Genomic DNA, 16,536 nt, shown 5'->3' with positions numbered 1-16,536 from the left:
AGTCACCTCCCTATGCATTCATTTCTAAATAAAAGTGATGTTCCCAAAATAAAGATAATAAAGATGGGAAAAGACAATATTGGAGAAGATGCAACAAGATTAGGGACTCTTGAGACGCTTGGTGATTCTATAAATTACTGGTTCAATTGTTCAGGAAAATAATTTCTAATTATTTGAGAAAAGTCACTAAATTATTTATACCCTTTGACTCAGTGAACCTACTACCGTGCATCAATATCATGGGGTCCAAGACAAAAATGTGCCAAAACATTAAAAACAGCCCTTTTGTTGGAGCAAAAACTAGGAATATTGTGGATGCACGTTCACTGGGGAATGACTGGACACACCATAAGATACATGCGTGACTGAAGATTTATTTCACTGCCACAAAAAAAAAAAAAAAAAAAAAAAAAAAGCAAATATGAGGATTTCAGAGACACGTAGGAAGATCTTTAAAGCGGATCCAGACTGTCTGGTGCTAACTGTGCATTGGGAACAATGACTTGTTCGATTGTTTCACTCATGATTGATTCTTAGTGAACCACTTTGGGGTTTTCTTGGCAAAAATATTAGAGTCATTTGCTATTGCCTTCTCAGCCAGTAAATGTCTGAGGCTGGATGGGAACTCCTGAAGATGAATCTTTCTGGTGCTCTAGACCTGCCCCTGACTATAATAATGTAAATGAGACATCAAAAGGCAGTTGAATTCCAAAGTAATTACAAGGACCACTCTCAGACCCAACTGAGAGAGGACATAGTACACTTCCATCCCTCGCTAGAAACCCTACAACCTCCTGGACTCTATGACTTTTTTCCTTTGCAACCAGCCTGGGGTGTCATACCAGATGAGAATGACTATAGTATTAAAAAAGAAAGAAATCAAAAAAACCTTTAAAAACGGAATAAAAAAAATAGGGGACTGGACTTAAAAGATGTCTCTACATCCATTCCAGTTCTCCAGACTATACCCATGCAACGGCAAATCCCTTCTTGAATTCATGAAAATTAATGCACAAAACAGGAAAAGGATTGTGGCAGACAGCATAAACTGATGCCAATCTTATTACTTCTAGCCCAACACGCTACAACCCAAGCCACTTCCCCATTCGTGCTATTAGAAATGTACTTCTCTCTTCAGTTCCACTTCTTAAAATTCCCCATTTCTTTCAAAGTTCAATCGGAACACTCCCCGTTACTTGAGACCTTCCTTGAATTTCCCCCACATTCTGTGTTTGCCTTTTAAGTGTGCATATGGTCTTTTGTGATAGAATATAAGTTTCTTAACGTCAGAGACTGATCGTTTTTGTCTTTATGGACCCATCCCTGAGAAAAATATCAGGCACTTAATAAATGATAGTCAACTGACTCTTACGACTGAGCTGGCAACAATTTCCTTTTCTGATCGTTACCTCCATACTATTTGTACTAATAAATGCTATTTTGAAACATCAAAATGTATGATATATGAAAAGGAATTTCATTCCATTCGTCCGTTGTCCTCGTGAAGTTTAACAGAAAAGCAAAGATTCATACCTGTTTTCCTTCCCCAATATGAACGTGGTCTTTTTGCTTTTCTTCATATAAGCACCTCAGGAAAGAAATAACCAGTTCATTCTCCTTTTGCTCATTTCTTGGTCTTATTTTCTTCAAGAAATAACAAACAAACAAACGAAAAAGAAATTGATAAGAACTCTGTTTTATTTTTAACTAAACATCCAACAACCCTCATGGAACTGAGGTGATTTTCCCCGATCACATCACTAGGTGGCACTAATGATTCTAAATGTGTAGACTAGTAACTATTATCATCATCATCATCATCATGACAGCGTTCTACTCTGTAGTTACAGGCAGAGTTCAATGGCCCAAGGATGACATAGGGAAATTGAATTTTTTTTCCTTTTAAATCCTGTTTTCTTTAACTTAAAGAATCAAGGAATTCAGTTAACAGAAGAAATCAGAGTCCAATACCCTTGTCCAGAGGAGGAAAATGACCTGTAGAGACGGAGCCATTTCTCCAAAGTCCCCCAGCAACCAGTCAGTGGGAGCAGCTCAGGTCTCCTCACGCCCGGGGCCAAGACTTTCCTGCCAGAATCCGCCAACCAGAACCACGGGGTCAAAGACTGAAAGAGGCCCAGGGCACCTCGGGGGCCAGCTAGTCCAAGCCCCTCACTTTATAGATGAGGAAACTGAGAACGAGAGTGCTTCTGTGACCTCTCCGGAGATCCAAATGCTAACAGCAAACTCTAAACCCAAATCTCCCAACTCCAGCTGATCAATTTTTTTCACTGTCCAAAACTATCTCAAAGCATTTCATATACAATTTTTATTTAATAGAAGAAAAACGCTGTATAAGCACTCCGGAAGCCTTGAACCACAGTATATCATAAACTCAATACCAAGTGATCCCCCACCCCCACATCTACAAGAAATAGGCACAAATTCTCCAGAGATGCTATAAAGCCAGGAAACATTATTTCAGTTCTGAGGTACCTCAATAATCTATTCTTAAATTTCCTCCAAAAGCTCAATACAAGAAGAATCTAAAAAGTGTTCAGTTACACTATCATATGAACTTTAAAATAGGTTATGAATTAACTTTTGCCATGAAAATTGCTATGACATTTAGTCAGCAAATGGAATTTGGTAGTCACAACCAGCAGGCTTGAAATATTCTCTGCAATTTCATGGCACAAAACTCCGCCATTCAGAACAACAACACCCCTCATTCTCCCTGTGCCCTCCAAGGAGGATTCCTCAAAAACTCTGGGCACCTTCCTTTAGGCCAGGGGTTCACAAGCTTTTTTTGTATTGAGGAATCCTTTGAGAGTGTGGGGGAGCTTGTGAACCCCGTTTTCAGACGATGCTTTTAAATTTGGAAAATACTTAGGATTATGGAGAAAACCAATTATACCGAAATAGTTATCCAAATATTTTTATGAGAAGTTTACAAGCCCCGGTTAAGTGCTGCTGTTTCAGGCCTTCTAACATTTGAGCTGCCCACCTGCCATCATCCCTTGCTTTTGTCTTTAGGGTATCCAACCTCTTTTTACAATCAGACATTTCCTAGATAATACCTTTTGGGCCATGTACACAATAAAACGTTACAGGTCTGCACATCCTTTCACATTGCCCTCTGGGAGTCACCATAAATTTCTTTGAGACAGAAGAGTATCCCAATACTTACAGCCATATAGTATTACTAGAAGAATACTAATATAAAAAAGAATGCATAAGCTTTTCTTCCCCCTATTAGCACATTAAGACATCAGCCGTATGACTGGGAGAGGGAAAGGGGAGGAATATTGGAAGAAATTCTAGTGGTATGAAATAACAAAAGAGATTAATAAAAATTTACTTAAAAATACTTTTGTAGTATTATTGTCCAATAACAGAGTTCTCAGTAATGAAAACTGACAGATCTGTTCCATTTTTAGTCTGTTGTACTCCTTTTCTACTTTATCAATAAATGTTTTTGGAATGATTACCGTTAGTTAAGTATTTATGAATGCTCCCTTCCCCTGTTCTTAACATTCTGTGATAGAAAACTGATCATAAATTTCCACTCTCATCTTCTAAATATTTAGCAACAGAATTTAAGTTCTAAAATATCACTGCTTTTATTGGTCATCTCTCTCCATTTGGCAAGGAGGCAGAGTATTTGCTGGCTTGGAGAGAGGCTTCTGAACCGTTTCAGACTCTACTGTGGAGATGGCCTTATGCACTGGCCTCCTGGCCATCCATGAACAAGAGCTCCATCTCCTGTCTCCAAGCATTCTCTCTGACATATCCCATTCCTGGAATACTCTGTCCTTCCTCCCCTCAGACCACTGACCTCTCTGGCTTCCTGACAATTCCAAATAAAATCCCACCTTCTATAGGAAACCTTCCCCATATCCTTCTAAAGCCAGTTTCTTCCCTCGTAATTATCTCCAATGTATATTGGATATACTGTATATAGCTTGCTTTACACATACTGAATTGTTATCTTCCAATAAATAGAACTGTCTGACTGATTACACTGGTTAAACTTCCACAGAAAATGGTGATGGTCAACATACTTTTTTCCCCCCCACTTCACCAATTTCTGACATTTTTAGCAACAAGAAAGAGTTTGCCTGACCTTTCCATTGTCCCCAGTCGTCTTCTCATATCTAAACTAATTTGATGTTGATTTTGATCATTGTCCCAACAAGCTAAAAATCTGGTTCAATGACCATAAATGTAACTAATATTTTCTGTTAAAACATATGCTATTTCCTTTAAAAAACACCAACTCTCTTTTGAAGAGACTAAATCTCTTCTTAAAGTATTCCCATTCTGTAGATCTGCTGTTCAATTGCTAGGTGACCTTGACCAAGCCAACCTTTTCTGAGGCTCCTGGTCTGGGTCATTCCTAGGTTTCTTTTCAGCTCCAAAATCTTGTGATTCTGACTTTATCGTGGAGTGATACACACAGCCTTAGGAGATGATACAGAAGGAAAGAGAAAAAGATCATGGTTGGCAGACACTCCAAGCAACTTTTAATAATCTTTGATATCTGGGTCCCATTTAGCCTTAGGGGAAAAAAAATGACTCCCAGAATTTTACATGCAGGAATCAGAATTCATATGAATCTAAATCTCCCATTTGTTTTCTTCCTTCAACGTAACAGTATGGTGGAATGGAAAGAGCCCTTATGTTAAGAGTTTGGGGAACCTCGTGGGAGTCCCAGAGGGGCCATATTTATTACTACTGTAATAAGTCGCTGGGCTGAGCTATTTTTCCTTCCAAGGAGACTGGACAAGATGATCTACTGCCTTTCTGACTCTAAGATCTATGATTAATGGTTATTGCTTAAAAGGGAAAAATTGTCAAACACTCCCCAGCCTTACTCCCAATGGAGAGGATTTCCTTCCACGTTTTACATTTGCAGCTTTGTCTTGTAGCCTGTGACTGGGCAGCTGTTAGCTCAGAGCTCATTCTGAGTGTCTCTTTTCCAAGATGAGTAAACTGGAGGAATCAAAGTCCTAGTCCCCCCGCTTCTCCAAAGAATAAGAAGCAAATGGAAAGGGGAAAGGAACTGAGAAGCATCTAGAAGTGGGCAAAAGTACTATTGTACCTCTTGCCGACCCTGCAACGCAGATCTACGCTTATAAAGCAGTATCACATTTCAGAGGAAAAAAATACTCTCCTGGCCATTATTTCAACAAGGGGAAAAAATTAGTACAACAGGTGAAAGACATTTTCCCCCCTCCTCAATGCCTAGTCATTTCAAATAAATTTCAAAGCAAGAAAAATCTGAGAGCAAAAATTAGTCAAGACACTATAAAAAGAGATTCTCTAAAAATCAAAAGCAGGCTCTCAGGCTCCTTCTGAAAGGTCACATCAGATAATGCCGCAACTACAAAAAAAATGAGTAAAAGCTGACTCTTATCAAGCTAACCACAAAGAACAACAGAGTTCAGCGTTTCCACACAATCAAAAATCCAAATTTTTTGGATTCAAATTTTTTAAATTTTGAATTTAAATTTAAATTCAAGTTTAAATTAAAGTTCAATTTAAAAAAAAAAAAGTCATAATAATATGCTCTTCTAAAAAGCTCCAAAAAGTGGGAAGATCCCACTGAGTGCTAGAAGAGTTGTGAGGAGTCATGAAGTCTAGCTGCCTCATCTGAGCCAGAGGCCTGCAGAGCTTTGGTGACTTAAGAGCCAAGATCCCACGGGCCGTTAAGTACGGGACACAGGACTAACCCGGGCTCGTCACACTGATCAGACCTGGCGTCCGGACCCTTCCTGAGTCCTCACGTTTCAGCGCTGGTCAACATTACACCTTCTGTTAAAGACTTTTGGGGGACAGGTGCTTTAGAGTACCCAGAAACAATTCCTGAATGTGCCAGTTGTTTGTAGAGTCAATCTTTATTTTGGCTCCCTATACTTAGGGGAGGAGGCTAAACACTCCTGCGTCAGAAGTGCTTGTTTGCCCTGAAAACAAATGCAAGCGAACAACAAAAAGAGTGAGAATGTTGTGATCCAGGCTCAGTCCCCACAGTCCTCTCTGTGGGCGTAGATGGCTCTCTCCATCACAAGGCCATTGGAACTGAATCGTCTCATTTGGACCGCAGCTGCAAACGATCCCAAGTCCCTCCCCAGTTCTAACTCTAATCCTTGGTCATCCTGGCAGAAAGGACTTCAAATGCCTAAAGAAAGGAGCCCGACTCAGGTGAGGAGACGTCAGAAGACTTTCCAGTCCACCACGTGGGTGAAGTATTTAGGATTCAGCTATTGGTCTCTGATGTCAAAGTTGGACACGGCCCCAAAGATGTTAGGAAGGAAAAGTAGCAGGGAACCCGAGCCCCGCATAACCTGGTTGGGCTGAGCTCTCTGAGTCCCAAAGACAAGCGTGGGTCCTCACCTACAATGCGCAACACAGAATACATATGGTGAGCTGAAAGAGCTCACCGGCTGTAGGACTGACTGCACATGAGGAGGGTACAGGGGGGTCACCCCCAAGAAAAATGACAGGAAAAGATAGGGAGGCACGTGGCAGAAGCATCACAGATGCATCACAGTAGAAAATAATGAATCTGGAGGGGGACAGGGAGCCAACGGAATTAGGAGGAAAAACAGGAAAGCCAAGAACCCTAAGGGAGCGTGTGTGTCCTGGGGGAGGAATAATAAGAAAAATATCAAAGCTCTGCAGCTACCCAGAATCAATCCTGAACAGGAATGTTAAAGTACATATTTGGCTTTTTTAGGGTCTTTTTGAAAAATAATAATAATAGCTTTTGATTTTTCAAAATACTTGCAAAAAATACATTCACCCTTGCAAATTCTTGTGTTCCAAACTGTTCTCCCTCCCTGCCATCTCCCTCCTCCCTAGACAGCAATCAATCCAATGTAGGTTAAAAAACGTGCAATAGAGGACATGTTTTTCTACACATATCTAATGATAATCTAATGGTGGAGACAGACAAAAGAACCAAGACAACAAAAATCAAGCCACCTAAATATGAAAAGAGCATCACTCTTTGATGTTTGTGGTGACTGAATACAGAACAACATTTACTGGGAAGTAAAAATGGGCAGATTCAAAGCAAAGCATCCTGCTACTGGCATGAGAAAGCAGATTTGATTCCTGGCTTGTCCATTCTCTTTTTAATAGGCCAACGGTCGTGCGCCAAGGAAAAAAACATCTAATTAAACAGGTTTTATAATAAGCTGCTCAATAAGTTGACTGCTTTATAAATAATTTGATGAAGAATGCATTTAGGTATATGCATTTTGTGATTATTCTGAGATAATGCTGACTTTTTTTGTACCCATTCTATGTAGATAGCCTTTTCTGCTACCATTTATAAGATTTTATATCTCATGTACCAGAATCATAACAGGAAAAGATCAAAAACGCTTGATATCTTTCCCTTTTTTTTTTTTTTTTAAAGGGGCAGAAAAACGATCCCATTTTGCTTAAATTTAATTTTTTAAAAATAGTCATTTCCCGTTGACAGGATTTTGATTGTGGTCCTCAGCCAGCCCAGGCCAGTGCTCCACAGTAATCAGTAATCACGGGTCTCGTCAGAACAGTGAGCGGGCCAGCCTATTCTGTAACCACATGGGGGTTACCACAACACACCACACAGAAGTCAGCCACTAGGAGTAGCCCCAGTAGGATCCAGGGCAGGACGCTGGCCCACAACCCTTAATAACTCTTTCTCCCAACACGGCGTCCGGGCAATTCCCCATCTTTGCCGTCCTCAGGTGAACCTATGCTAGCTACAATAGCATCACCATAATCAGGGGCCTTCTGGTGCCGGCACGCACAGTCCCACCGAGGCTCTAGGACCCCCACAACGCCTCCCATAATCTCAGAATTTCCCCATCTTGCTTTGCTGGGCTGCCGACTCCTTTAGGGAGCTTGGCCTGCCCCGAGAGCCTACATCTCATTAAAACGCCTTTGCCTGGGTCAGAGACTGAGCCGGGGTTGTTCAGAGGGGGCACACGACCCTCTCTGCCATTCCAAAGGCCACAGGTACCAGCGCACCACAGATCCCCTTCCCGATGATTCCTCCTTTGCTAAATCTGAGCATTTTGACCTTCTAGACTTAATTCTGCTCCAAAGAGCCACAGAGCTTGCCTGGCCTGGGCCAGCCCTCCAGAAGCAAGACAGGGAGACTGGAGTTGGGGCTCCCCAGTGGTGGGCTTTCCTCCTCCCATCACTCAAGGCCGGCACCTTCTCCACAGCTCCTAGTCCCGGGGAGGCCTTCCGAGGGCACACGCGCTCAGCGGGAGGCCTCTAGGGCCCTGCACGCACCATGTTACCTCTCAGAAGGGACGTGGGGACAGCAGCTGACATGGCAGCAGGAAAAGCCATGCAAAGGCTGGATCTCAGTTACAAGCTCTTTCTGGGACCATCTGGATCCCCTAAGATGAGATGCTCAGGGAAGTTCTGAAACCAACCATTTGTCAAGGGACCATCAAGAATCTCAGTGTGAAATCTGCTGGCAGGTCAGGCCCAGTCCCACAGACTCCCCTGAGCCTCAGCTCCCTCATCTCTGAGGGGGCCTCCTTCTCCCCTTGTCTATCTCTGTGGGCATGCCAGCTGCCAGCTCTTGGAAGAAAATGGGCCAGACACGACCGCAGCTACAAGGGGCGCGCGCGCTCTTCAAAGAAGTGGCCAGAGGGAAGCCACTCACTCGGGCAACCCGGCCCTCGGGTATGCACCAGGTCCCATGGGTCTGGCCGAGAGGATCGGTGGCCTCTGCCTCTGTGGTCAAGGCGGGCATGGAGATGGGAAAAGAAACTTGAAAAGCCCAACAGTACCTGAACCTCCTCAAAAATGGCTGCTTGTTCTTGATTACTTAGTGTTGTGAGGTGCTTCTGGAGCTCCAGCTTCGTTTTGGAAGAAGACATTCCTGGGAAGGAGGAAAAAAAGCAGAGGTGAACTCCAGGGAGGAGCCAGAACTAGGAAACAATCAATCGGCTTTGTATGTAGCTATCTCTACAACACACACACATATACATACAGACATGTGGACTCCAAGTAACTCATTCAGCTCAGCCTTAGTCCTCCCTTCCACAAACATGGCCTGCAGGAGGGAAGGTAATAGGCTCCAGGATCTCAGCAGAGAGAACCCCCCATGCAGCCCGGAGGAGAAGGGTGTGCCTGAAGGGCCCGGGCGAGGGACAGGAGCGCCGCCCTGCCAGGGGCCGTGCATGGGGTGTTTGTGTGCAGACCAAACACAAACTATGAAACGCCAGGGGGAGATTTGGCACAAGAGGGCACCAGCGACTGCAGAAGGAGCCAGGGAGACAAGGGAGGGAGCTTCCCTAAGGCGAGGGCGCTCGCTCCATGACGTGGAGGTTGGCGTGGCCGGATTCTGAGAGTGCAAGGTGGAAGAGATACAAAATTTCCCGTGGCCCTGAATTAGTGCTTAAAGCTAACAGCCCCAGTCGAAAGGCAGACTATTCTGCTTTAGTAAATTTTTCAAAAATCACTATTTTCCCACTTCCATGACTCTGAACTGCGGTCTCACTCTTCTCAGATTAAGATGACAAGGAAAAGGAAAACACTGGAGGGGATGTGGAAAAACTGGGCTACTAATGGATTGTTGGAGGAATTAGGAACTGATCCATCCATTCTGTGTATAACCTTTGGCCCAGCAGTGTCTCTACTGGGCCTGTATCTTAGAGAGATCACAAAGGAGGGAATGGGACCCCACATAGGCCAAAATGCTTGTGGCGGCCCTTTGTGTAGGGGCAAGAAACTGGAAACTGAGCAGATGCCCATCAGTCAGAGAATGGCTCAACAAGTTATGGTGTACAACTGTTGTGCAATATTTTTGTTCTATAAATAACCACAGGAGGACTCCACAAAGGTCTGGAAAGATTTAGCTGAACAGATGCAAAGTGAAGTGAGCAGATCCAGGAGGTCGCTCTACACAGGAACAGCAGCTTTGTGCGATGACCACCTGTGAACGACTTGGCTATTCTCTGCAACACAATGATCCGAAGTAACTCCAAAGGACTCAGCATGGTAAGTGCCATCCAGAGAGATATTTTTTCCATGGTTTTGGTTTTTTTGGGGGGGCAGATTTTATCTTCATTCAAAATGAATATGGAAATTTGTTTGGTGTGATTACACATTTATAACGTACATCATGTTGCTTACCATAGTGGGACCGAGTGGGATCAGGGGAAGGAAGGAGAGAATTTGGAACTTAAAATCTTTTAAATATAAAGACGTGAAGAACTGTTTTCACATGAAATTGAAAAAAAAATAAATTACAGAATTATAGATTTGAAGCTAGAAGGGCCTTGGGCCTCTCAGCCTAGTCCCTCCATTCCCTAGAGATGTTAGGTGTCTTGCCCTAGACCACACAGTCAGTCAGTAAAGACTGAAGTGCCCACTACGTCCTGGGCACTGTGCCAAATGCTGAGGGTACTAAGAGAAGATGGAGCAGCCTTTCGGCTCCATCCCCCTGCCATAGCTAAGACAGCAGACTGCCACGGGGTGAGCGAGGTGGGCCCAGCAGAATGCCGAGGATGCCCGGCCGCTCTAGGCCGGCGTGGGCCCTTCAGATATTCTGGGGCTGCAGCAGCTGTCTCTTATAGTAATCCTCTCGGCTAGGAACGCAGCTGTAAGGTCAATGGAAAGTCTCCAAATGTCTCCTTCACAGAGGGGAATCTGACCTTGGAAATGCTTCCTGAGCCACATTTTTTTTTTTAAGAGACAAAATCATCCCAATCATCTGGCTCTTTTAAATTCCACAGCGGGCACAAATGTTGTTAATTAATGGCCAGCACATATATTCACTTGCTAGGATGGAGGCCCACAGCACAGAGAGACTGAACAGGACACTCAGGCTAATTTCACAGGACTCAGTGTAATTTAAGTGAGTAAAATGGGTGACCCATGACTGGTCATCTCAATAGTTTAGCTGGTGACCGGTCCTTGGGTGAGAATATAACCATCAATTATAACTTTAAACACTTTGTAACTCTGAGCAATTATAGTTATTTCTATGGGGAAGAAAACAGTCCTCTTTATGATAAGCTGCTTTACCGAACAATTTCTTGGAACACTCTGCAAGAGAAGGCTGCTGACGAAGCAGTCTCCTAAAGCAATCGGTACCCACTTTATTAAGAGGGCCTCCAAGAATGAAGACAGGATTCTTTGTGGTCTGTCTGCTTGCACCACAAAACGTGCATTTTAAAAAACACTTTCCAGTCATGTCCAGAGAGGGTCACTTCTCAAACAGACTCCCTCAGGGGGCTGCTGGTACACACGAAAAGTTCACAGAACAAGATCGTGGTGAGAGGACTGACCATCCACAGAATTTATGGAAGGATGTGCATGAAAACTAATGGGATGAAGAGGTGGGGATTGTAAGAGATCATCCTGAATCTTGCCTAAGATTCAGTTTTTAAATGGTGGCTAAGATTTATATAAAGTATTTTATATAAGTATAAGATTTATATTTATATATATTTAACATATAAATATATACAATATATAATAAATATATAAATATAAATCTTTTAATTAAGATTTACTTAATTAAAGTAAATTAAATGGAGGCGCTGGCAAGATGGCAGAGTGAGTGGTTTTAAGTGAACCAAATGAAACTGCAAAGGTGCCCCCCCCCCAAAAAAAAAAGCAAAACAAAAAACAGAAAACAAAAAAGGTGAGGGAGAAAAGCTCCAATACAAGGAAGAGAAAGAAGCCTTCAAAAAAGGCCTCTGCAGGCCCATCAGTAAAAACTAAAACTGGAGCTATTTCAAGACACTTTGCTGAGAACAGTCTGTTCACTAAGAGAGCAAAGAAATCTCCGAAAGATGGAATAGTAAACCCCAAAGACATTTTTAAAATGCCTGAGATTCAGGACTCACTGGATTGACAGAGAAGCTTAATAAAACAATGAATTTACCAAAGAGACCTGTCCCAAGAGAAACAAAAATAAAGGGGAAAAAGACATTTTAAATCAACTTAAGCAGAAAAGGATCAGAGAGTGCTCTTAAGAGAAAGGGGGCACCGACCTAAAGGAGAAAGCTCGGCGAGAACCTGAAAATGATTAACTCTCGGGAAGGGCTAAAACCGGGGCGATTGAGCTCCCAGCAGGCACAAATGCAAACCAATGTTTCCAGTCTCCAAAGGGATGGGAACCCTGACGAGGCATCTTGTCACAGGTAGAGCCTAAGAAGGCACATAGAACGCACGGCACAGAGGGAGGGAATTGGGGGAGGAGGAAGAAGGGATAAAGAGGCTCCTTCGACCCTGAGAGGGACAGCACGGACTCTGTGGGCTGCAGGCCCAGGACAAGCAGGTCCCCAAAGTCTCAGGGAAGCTTCAAGCTCCTAAATCTCCACCTGTCCCTAACGAGAAAAGTGGGGCTCCCCAAGCGATCAACGCCTCCGAGTTGGGGGCTACGGCATCTATGCCATGGACTCTCCCCCGTTCTTCCTCTCCAGAGGCAGCACCAAGGCCCAAGGGAAGGTCCTGCAGGAGAGTCTCGGGGTGAACGGAGACACCAGAGGCGCCACGTGGAGCTCTCGGCCTCGGTTTCCCCACTTTTAGAATCTGAGTAATCCTAGTGCCTTCCTCCCGGAGCTGGGCAAGGGTCGACTGGGATGACGTAAAACGTTCCATGACGGTCAGCGAGGAAAGGGGGCACACTTCTGGGCACGACAAATAACCGGATATAGAGGAATGAGGACGGGAGATGCTGCCCACCGCCAGAGACAACCCTGATAAACAGAACGGGCACAGTGGGGGGGGTCTGTGTGTGTGTCTGTCCAAGCATTCCCTAGAGCTCGGGGGGAGGGGGCCGCTCTAGAAGCAGCCACAAACAGAGCGGACGCCGTGTGATTCTGTCACTGCCACGGTCCCGGCACAGACGCGGCCCTCCGGGACTCTCTGGGGATGGGGAGCAGTCTCGGGGCAGGCCCAACGACCTCCTGACCCAAGCCCTCTTCCCACTCCCTTGATCTCAGCCAGAAGTGCCTGGGCTGGGCTGGGGGGCGGCACTGCTGTCACGGGGCTGTGTCTGGGTGTCCCGCCGAGCTTCCTTGGCAAGGACACTGGTGGGCTTCGCCATGTCCCTCACAGAGGTTTAAGGGATGTGCCCGGGGCACAAGCCAATAAGCAGCAGGGGTAAGATGTGAACTCAGCTCTTCCTGCTTCTCCAAGCCCAGCTCCAAGCCAAGCTTCTCTGAGCCCACAAACAAAGCAAGACCCGTGGAAGGGAAAACCCAAGGACTAGCCCCCGAGCCCGCCTCCCGCGCCCGGGGCCCGCGCCAGCCTTGGGGGAGGCGCTTCTGGCTGACCTTCGATCTTCTCACAGAGCCTGTGCAGGCCCTGCAGCGGGCAGCCCTCGCACTGCTGCGCCGGCGTCCGGGACGTCTGCTGCACCGCGGCCACGGTGAAAGCCTGCTTCAGAGTCATCATGATCTCATCGACCTGAGGGAGCACAGAGACGGCGGCCTGTGAGGAGCCCGCGCTTCTCCGCCAGGGGAGTCGGGCCGGGGAGTCTGGGTGTCAGCCAGTAAACTAGTGGGAGCCCCCACCCGGGGGCAGCCTGGGAAGCCAGAAAGCGGAGCACGGGCCCCTGGCGGGGAAGGGGGCGTGAGCAGCTTCAGGCAGACGGGCCGCTCCCGGCGACCAAGGCAAAGACAGATCTGAGCTCCGCTTAAACGGGGACGAGGCCTCCGAGCCAGGGGTCTCTTACCAAGGCTTCGTTCGTACACTGGAAAACGTAGCAGACAAAGTGGAAGCCTCCGTTTTCGGAAGACTCTCTGCAGATAAATCCAAAGTGATCCACATGCCGAATTCCCTTTCAGACAAAGAGAAAGAATAGTGATCGCGCTTTATCACATCCAAAAAGAGCCCCCTTGCACAGACACCATTCACTAGCGTGGATGCCGCCTTTCTGGTGCGCCGTTACGGGGCTCTGGCAACCGCCAAGGCCCGGGGGCTCGGAGCCAGGCAAAGGGAGCAACTGAAACGTAGGGTCTCTCTGGCCAGTCGCATGGAGGGCAAGACCAAAGGAAGACTCAGAGGCAGGAAGGTCTCCTGTCAGAGGACACAGGACTAGCATCTACCTCGGCCTGAGACAAAACATGCGTCACATGGAGGACACAGCTGCAGAGGCCTCCCGAGAAAACTCCCGATGTCCCTGCCCGTGCCAATGGCCCCGGCCAGCCTTCGAGGCCCTGGCCCCGGCTGCAACTGCCCGCATGTCCCCTTGCCCGGCTGCCCAAGGCCCCGGCTGCCCAAGGCCCCGGCTGCCCAAGGCCCCGGCTGCCCAAGGCCCCGGCTGCCCAAGGCCCCGGCTGCCCAAGGCCCCGGCTGCAGTGTCTCGTGGGAAAGCCCCGGCCAGCCCTCCTTATGCACGCGGCATCTCTGTGCATGAATGAAGCTTCGGTGAGGGGCCGGCCTTGGGGAGGCCTGCAGCCGGCCTCGCTGGCTGATCTCACGGGCGCCGACTTGGCGCAGAGGAGCATTCTGTGGGACAGCCTCAGAGAGGAAGGGCCAGAGGGAGCACTCAGATGGACCCAAGGAGACCCAGAGCGAGAATGGGGGGAAGCCAAGGGTAGCCGAGAATCTGCAGCAGTCTTAGGGAGGGCAGAAACTCAGGATGGACCGTACAGTGTAACTTGAAGCAGTTGGGGAGGTTTGGTTCAATGTTCAATAATTAGACACTGATATCCAAGAAATCCGCAAATGTCACAAATCAGAGCTTGCTTTGTTATTATGTGTAAATTTAATAAGAGCGTGAAAGGAATTGTCAATAATGGAGGATTTTAATGTGTGTCATTTAATGTGTTAGATTTCCCTCCTTTCTCCCTCCCCGCCTGAGAACTGATTGTGAAACATTTAGCAAGACCCTCCTGAAGCTCCTCCTCCCTAATTCAAAATTACGCTTCTCCAGCCACAGCAGTTCCTCAAGCCCTCAATGGCATGCCCTCCATCACCCTTTTTTAAAATTTATTTCATCTTGTACATAAAAGATAAACATTTCCATTACAAAGCAGAACAGAAAAACGATTGTACGTGAAACTGTAAATCTATTGCACACAACTTGCTATTTCTTTTAAATATTAAATAGTTATCATGTAACTGTCTCTTTTTTTCTTCCATTCCCTCTTAAAAATTAACAATGGTAATTTCACACCCCTAACCTGTCCAGTAAAAGGAGAAGGAAAAAATTATAGAGATCATGGGGTGGGAGGGAATGATATATCACAATTCATTTATTGATAAAAATGACACCTATTTATGATATCATGTCCTAAAGATGCCATTTTTAGTCAATTCAAAGAATACTGTTGCATTTAAGGGATCTATATTTTTTTGGTAAGGATATGCTATTTAAAAGAACAACAGTTGATTTCCCAATGTGTCAGTGTCTCCTGATTGCCCTGTCTCTATTCAGGGAAAACACCAACCTTCTAGAGACCAGGATTCATAACCTGGGAGTCACCCAAGATTCCTGACCCTTTTCATCCAATCTAAGTAAGTGAACAATCTTTTTAACTTCCATTTGTATAATGAAGCTTCTGGACATGATCTCTAAATTTACTTCCTGCTCTGAAATTCCATGATCTTATTTCCTAGCTTAGGACCTCTGGGACTCACCGAAGCCAACCCAATGTATGAAAGAGGACAAAACATTTCTCAGTGTTTCTCACCTGTGAGATCTGTTTGAGCTAGGTGTATAGGTCGTTAAAAAAGGAGACAAAGAATCACACTCATAAACACAATTATAAGGGAATTAGTGAGATAAAAATAAGTAATACTATCAGGACTTGGTTGTCATCCTCTTCTACCCCCCATAACTAGGAAATTATGTAATCATGAGCATGGAAGTGAATTATCAATTAGGAGCAGATTGAAAATAAGAAAGACATTAAACGTATAAAAAAAATCAATAATGGGGGAATATGAATAAAAAGGAAGGTTCACAAAATGTGATCTGATCAATCCTGGAAAAGTTATTATGAAAAAAAAAAAACCTAAAAGTACTCCCCCTCCCCAAAGAAATTCATTTTCTTTAATGTTTTTGTCTTCATTAACAGCAATTAAGGCATACTATTATTACTTAGAATTACAAGTGAACATTCCTTTTCAAAGAAGCCAAGAGGGAGGAAAAAAAACAAGAAATGAATAACTCCATCCTTTTAACCTCTCCTGATAAATGTCAGGACAACCAGGCAATTTCCCACCATAAATTAAGTAGTAGACCACAGATTTCATAGGCACAGAAGTAGCCTTTTTCAGAATTGTGTATGAATCACATTAAAAACAATTTCAATATGAAACACTGAGAAGAGAAAAATAAAAGTGGTTTCTACTTACCTGAGAGCAAAAGGATATCTCCTTAAAGTTTTTCTCCAATGCAATTTTTTTGGTGTCAGGACTGATGAGGTAAACTTCTGACTGGCCAATCTAGAGATAAAAAGAGAGGCAGAGAAAAAGAAAGAGAGAAGGAGAGAGGGAGGAAAAGAGAGAGAGGAGAGGGAGGGAGGAGAGGGAGGGAGGAGAGGGAAGGAAGGAGGG

At 45.0% G+C, this 16,536-nt stretch overlaps 1 protein-coding gene across 8 annotated transcripts in view; it reads right to left on the bottom strand.

Annotated features, from left to right (window-relative positions):
• TBC1D1 (TBC1 domain family member 1) overlaps positions 1-16,536 on the bottom strand; it is a 224,040-nt gene that overhangs the window by 97,358 nt on the left and 110,146 nt on the right. For all 8 annotated transcript variants that reach the window (XM_031941268.1, XM_031941273.1, XM_031941274.1 and 5 more), the window contains 5 exons: positions 16,336-16,425; positions 13,706-13,810; positions 13,305-13,437; positions 8,802-8,893; positions 1,534-1,644 (listed from right to left, as the gene is read on the bottom strand). In XM_031941268.1, the coding sequence (XP_031797128.1) occupies positions 1,534-1,644; positions 8,802-8,893; positions 13,305-13,437; positions 13,706-13,810; positions 16,336-16,425 (531 nt within the window). The remainder of the gene's footprint in view (positions 1-1,533; positions 1,645-8,801; positions 8,894-13,304; positions 13,438-13,705; positions 13,811-16,335; positions 16,426-16,536) is intronic.

The sequence above is a fragment of the Sarcophilus harrisii genome, chromosome 6 (genome assembly GCF_902635505.1).
Source record: "Sarcophilus harrisii chromosome 6, mSarHar1.11, whole genome shotgun sequence".
NCBI classification, from domain to species: domain Eukaryota; kingdom Metazoa; phylum Chordata; class Mammalia; order Dasyuromorphia; family Dasyuridae; genus Sarcophilus; species Sarcophilus harrisii.
This window is presented reverse-complemented; position numbering and strand designations above follow the sequence as displayed.